General features: G+C 37.5%; 1 protein-coding gene across 1 annotated transcript; it reads right to left on the bottom strand.

Moving 5' to 3' along the window:
- Nucleotides 1-2,645: 2,645 nt before the first annotated feature.
- On the bottom strand, nucleotides 2,646-3,236 carry LOC120090687 (uncharacterized). Its single transcript, XM_090306977.1, has 2 exons — nucleotides 3,204-3,236; nucleotides 2,646-2,966 (listed from the first exon to the last, which is right to left on the bottom strand). Exons 1-2 carry the CDS (start codon nucleotides 3,234-3,236, stop codon nucleotides 2,646-2,648), a joined length of 354 nt encoding a protein of 117 aa, XP_090163103.1.
- Between the last annotated feature and the right edge of the window lie 2,487 nt (nucleotides 3,237-5,723).

The raw sequence follows: 5,723 nt of genomic DNA, 5'->3' as shown, positions 1-5,723 counted from the left end.
AATGTCCTGATTTAGTTTGGAAAGATAAAATTATAAGGAGAAAAGTATAAAAAGCAGCTTTGATCAGAATCGGAAAGGGCATTCATTACATCTAAAGATTGATCGAGTTTGAGTTTGAGTTTTGAGAATGGCGACAACGGAGGTTTTGGGGATTCCATGTTTTTCGATAATGGATCATTCATTACTACAGAAGATATTACCGATTGGGTTCAGGTTCATGCCCACCGATGAGATTCTTGTTCGACATTATCTTTTCAACAAGATTCATGGCTTCCCATATTCTCAAGCCGTTGTTTTCGACTGTGATCTCTACGGCCTTATCGACCCTTGGGATATTTGGACTTCATACCAAGGCGTCGATGGTCGAGATCTTTTTTTCTTCACTAAGCTTAAGAGATCCACCACAAAGTCTGGACACGTATCTTCACATATAAACCGCAAGATTGGCTTGGCCAATAGCACTTGGAGCGACAAGAATTCAGCCACCCCTATTTCTCCTACGGGTCGAGATGATCAAATCATTGGCTACTGCAAGCGTTTTAGATATGAGAATCCTTATTTGCTAGAACACCATGGTGAGTGGATCATGCATGAGTACAATCTGCATGATAGTTTTGTCAAGCCTAACTGTTCCGATTTGAACTATGTTTTGTGTCGTCTACGAAAAAATGAAAGACCCAAACGAAAAGCATTACTCAATAATAAATGCTCATCTAAACTTCAATCCATGAAAAAGAGAGTCATGGCACCTATGATTAATAATGATGTGGCTGAGAATAATAATAATAATAATGGAAAAAGTTCTAAAAGAAAAGTAAATAAAAGATGTATTTCTAAGATGCTGCAGGAAAAGCAAAGAGTTATGGCCACTACGATAGTCTCCAATCTACCTTGCGACCCTCAGACGACCACCAACCAAGGTATTAGTGACTATAACCCTCGAATGGCAAACGATGAGACCGAACTACGAGTGTCAGATATGACCACTAGCCAAGGTACCAGAGATGTATTCTGCGAGCCTCAGATGACGAATGACAAGAATGAACTGCGGGTATCAGATACGACCACGAACTTAGGCACCAATGATGTGCTCTACAAGCCTCAGATGATGAATGATGAGACTGGAGTTCAGGTGTTAGATAAGACAACCAACCAAGATACCCGTGATGTGTTATGGGAGTTTAAGATGAACCAAGGTACCAGTGATATTTTGTCTTACCTACCTAAGATGACTAATGATGAAATTCAACATTGGAAACCATATTTGACCACCAACCAGAACACTAATGATGTGCTTGGCACACCTGAGATGAATCAGAGTACAAATAATGTGTCTTGGATTCCTACGTTTACTAATGATGAGATTGAGTTTTGGGTGCCAGATATGACAACGAACCAAGAAACTACTAATGTGCCTCACACACCTAAGATGAACAAGGATACCAATGATATTGTGTTGTCTTGTTTGCCTAAATTGACTAATGACGAGATTAAGTTTTGGGTGTCAGAATTGACCACCGAGCAAGGCATTAATGATGCGTTATGGGTACCTAAGATGAACCAGGGTACCTATGATATTTTGTCTTGTTTGCCTAAAATGACTAATGATGAGATGGATTGTTGGGCGTCAGATTTGACCACCAAGCAAGGCACTAGTGATGTGTTGTGGAGACCTGAGATGAAGCGGGATACCTGTGATGTTGTGTCTTACTTGCCTGAAATGGCTGGCGATGAGATCGAGCTTTAGGTGCCAAATATGACTACGAACCAAGGCATTAATGAGATATGATTTGCATTCTTGAGATGAACACCGACTAAGGTACTAATGATGTGCCTTGTATGCTTGTGATTATTATCCACCAGAGTATTTGTGGCATGCTTTACGTGCTTGAAGTGACCACTAATAACATGAGAACTACGTACTGTGAAGTGATGAATATACAAAATTAAGTTCAAATGATGTACAATATTCTATTTTAATTTGTTTGATTTGCAGTAACCATTATGGTGAAATGTGTATAAGTTTACATTTTTAGAGTAGTTTATAGTTTGCAATAAACAAATATCCATTATGGTGAAATGTGTATAAGTTTACATTTTTAGAGTAGTTTATAGTTTGCAATAAACAAATATTAAGATGGGATAGATGATGGAAGTGCTAGGGATATGCTAACCTAGTTTAGATGTTTATATGTACCTAATCATTCTTTTTGTTGTATATAAGTACCATTCTTTGATTGAATGAAGCCCTTAAAGTTTAATGTTGAGTGATGTATGTTTCGACTAATGTTCAATGGATGTTTCAATTTTGCCTTAATTCCGAAATAATGCAACAAAGAGGCCATCTTTTTCGTTCATTTGTATTACTCATTCTGTTCAAAGTGAAGAAAATGGGAGTAAAAGTTGGCATTTCCATTTAAGAAGGCACCAAAAAGATGGCAAATTTGAGGTTCCTTAGAATCATGAGAATCAAAAAACTCTTGAACGAAGACATCAATCAATAGAATCTCTTCAATCTCCATTTCGTTTTTTTTCCTTTTTTCTTTCCCAATCTCAATTAAACACATTTTCAAGAAACAAGAGATGCTAATGCCAGTTGCCCCTTATCTATTCCATTTACGTGAAAAATGATCCTGCAAAATTCCTCACTTTTTGTATCCTCCTAGTGTTTGATTTTGAAGATTTTGGTTGTCTTCAAGAAGACGATCGTATTCGAGAAGCAGATCAGCAGCTTGTTTCTGGAGAGAAGTTACATGGGGATCAGCAGTTTCAATCCTCTTATCTTTTTCTTCACATTCCTGCTGCTTTAGTTTCTTCAAGTTTTCTGTCAAAACTGATATTTCTGCTCGCAGCTCCTTTATTTGCTTTGAACATTCCTCTTCCTTTTGTACTAGCTCTGTTTTCTCTTTTTGTAGCCTTTCTACTTCCTCTTTTGAAGTTCCAATGTTCACTCTTAATCCAATAAGCTTTTGAAGTTTCAATGTTCATTCTTAATTCAATATATGAGACCTTTGATTTTATCCCAAAAGGTCTCGTATCATTAGAGATAGTTGTCCTTTTTTATAATCCCATGATCATCTCTTTATTTAGCCAATGTGTAATTTTGGTCGCATTCCCAACACATATAGGAAAAATATAGAGAAGATTGTCCTGGTTTCATCTTTCATCTACAGGAGAGTCCTAATTGTTATAGAGTTAACTACTTGGTCGTTTGAAAATGAGTCTCTCTCTTCCATAGGATCTTGGAGGTCTTGCTTGGAATTTGTAATTAATTAATGAAAAACAAAGCGTCCATCTCAAAATTGTTTTGAAAATCATTGGGTAGTTGCTCACAAAGAAATACCCGTTGAGCCTTGAGGGATGATCATTATTATGTTATATGACATTTACTTTTTTGAACATTCAATCTCTGCAGTTGGAAGAACAACCAAAAACTCCAGTTGCAAGCTTAAGAACTTGGAAGAATATATATAAAGGAGAAGTCACTTCACTTATGAAATTCAGTTGTATTTGTTTTTTAAGTTCACAGTTACCACAAAATCTTGATCTTTCTCGAATCTTCCCGAATGCGTGTTGTTCACTCTGTTTAAACGGTTTTTGAGAGTGCAGGTACTTTTATTACTACTAAATTAATAGAGAATACATGCCTGTAAGTTTGTACGGTAAAGAATCTAATTCTCAATCTCCTTCCACGAAGAGACCTTGCCAATTTTTAAGCAATCTTTAGAAGTTTTGTGATGTGTTTTAGGGGTTTAGATACATTTATTGTAATGTGGCTAACATTGACAATTCATCAGCACTTAATTTATATTCTTCTCTGGAAAGCTTGAAACCCCAATACAGTAAACCATTATCTTTTCAACCATTCTACAACTATACCTAAGAATTCATCTACCCCTTGAAAACAATCAGAAATTTAGCCCAACATGACTTCTATAAACATAATCATATCAAGAATGCACAAATACAAAATTTAATTCAAGAATACGAAAGGGAAAGAAGAGTTTTTCGACTTCCAATCATGTTTCCTTAATGAATTTGGCCATCAAACAATCTTCAATCACTCTGGCATCGTGAAGAATCCAAACTCTACTTTAAACCCCGTCTCTAGGCCTCAAAAACTATAAATTTTGATGTAGAGGTTGGCCAAAAACCCTAGGTTCAATAGGTAGGATTTTTCAAAAGTCCAGATTTTTTCCAAAAGGGGAGTGGGACCTTTTCATGACATACAAACAATATGAACGACAAGCTTTTAATGACGTACAAAAGATGACAGATGGCAAAAATCTGCACAAAAAATCCCTTGGAAAAATGCGTCTAGCTGATGTTAAGTTTATGTCAAGGAATTCAAGAGGGTTCATAGTCGTTTTTAAGTAGGGTTCCAAGCTTTTTCATTATCTGACTACTGACTTTGTCCTCTTAAAAGAGAAAAATCAGAACGAATGGCTATTCTGCTGCTTTTAGTTGGTATGTTGAAAGCAATTGGTCTCTTCTTTGATTTGGATCTTCATCATTCATCAATCATTTTTTGTTGGCCTTTCATGTTTTTTAGGCTCATCTTTGGGAGTTGTTGCAATGGACGCTTCTGTTCTATATGTTTTGGGTTTGGGTTTTGTTCGAGTTAAAGTCTTAGCAAGTGGCATTACAACAATTTTGGGCTTCAATGACGGTTGAAAATAGTAGTCTCGGATGTATAATGTCGGTTAAAAAAATGGATCTTTATTATCGATTTTAAACCGACATTGAAGATGGCCTACAATGTCGGTTTTAAAACCGACATTAAAGGCCTCCCATTATTTTTTATTTTTATTTTTTTTAATTTTATCAAAATTTCATTTCCCTCGTGATCTTCTCTTAGCTCGCATTGCCTAACTTTACCAAAATTACAAACCCTCGACCAACTCTTTACCCAAACAAACTATCTCCTCTCTCAGTTACGCGGCATTTCCTTCAGTTCGGGTTGTCGTCACCGGTGCTCTCAGTTTGCCGTGCTCATCAGTTTGTGGGTTGTCTTCACCGGTATTTGTGGGTTTTCGGTTGGTTTTTGTGGATTCAGTTCGGGTTGTCGTCACCAATTTTCCTTAGATCTCCATCATCGTAGGCTTCTTCCAGTGGTGGGTCATCGTCGTGGGTGTTCTCCGGTCGTTTTCAATTGGGTTGATTGTTCGGTTGGTCACGTGGGTTGGTTGTCTGATTGGGTGTTCTTCGACACGTGGGTTATCTGGTTGGTCACGTGGGGTTTGTTCGCATGGTTGTCCGATCATTCGAGTGTGTCCAGCTGCTTTCATGGGTTGTCCGGTGGGTTTCGTGGGGTTTATCCGATTGTTTTCATGGGGTTCCGATCGGTGGGCTTTCGGTTGGTTTCTTATGGTATGTCCGGTTGTCCGGTTGGTTTCGTATGGGTTATCTAGTTTTCAGTTGCTTTCGTGCGGTTTGTTGTCGGCGCGTGGGCTTTCGGTGGTTCCGGTCGTAGAGGTGGGTCACTGGTGTTGTGGTCAGCTTGCCGTTTGTCAGATCTATCGTCTCAACTCTGTTCACAAAGGTCCGGTGCTAGTCGACGTTCCAATCTTCGAGCTCCGGTTCGGATCTCTTTAAGTTTATGGGTTGTTTAAGTTGTTTTCCTGGAAAGGTATAATTTTATTTTTATATAAATTTTCAATTTAGTAATTTAAAGTTATTTAATTCATTTTATTTTTATTTTAATGATTAAGCTTATTGAAATT

The sequence above is a fragment of the Benincasa hispida genome, chromosome 11 (assembly GCF_027475165.1).
Source record: "Benincasa hispida cultivar pf3 chromosome 11, pf3_genome.v1.1, whole genome shotgun sequence".
NCBI lineage: Eukaryota > Viridiplantae > Streptophyta > Magnoliopsida > Cucurbitales > Cucurbitaceae > Benincasa > Benincasa hispida.
This window is presented reverse-complemented; position numbering and strand designations above follow the sequence as displayed.

Coding starts and splice junctions, on each gene's coding strand:
- LOC120090687 (XM_090306977.1), bottom strand. CDS start 3,236: ATGGAAGAGAGAGACTCATTTTCAAACGACCAA. Junction 2,967..3,203: donor ACTCATTTTCAAACGACCAA/GTAGTTAACTCT, acceptor AAACTTCAAAAG/CTTATTGGATTAAGAGTGAA.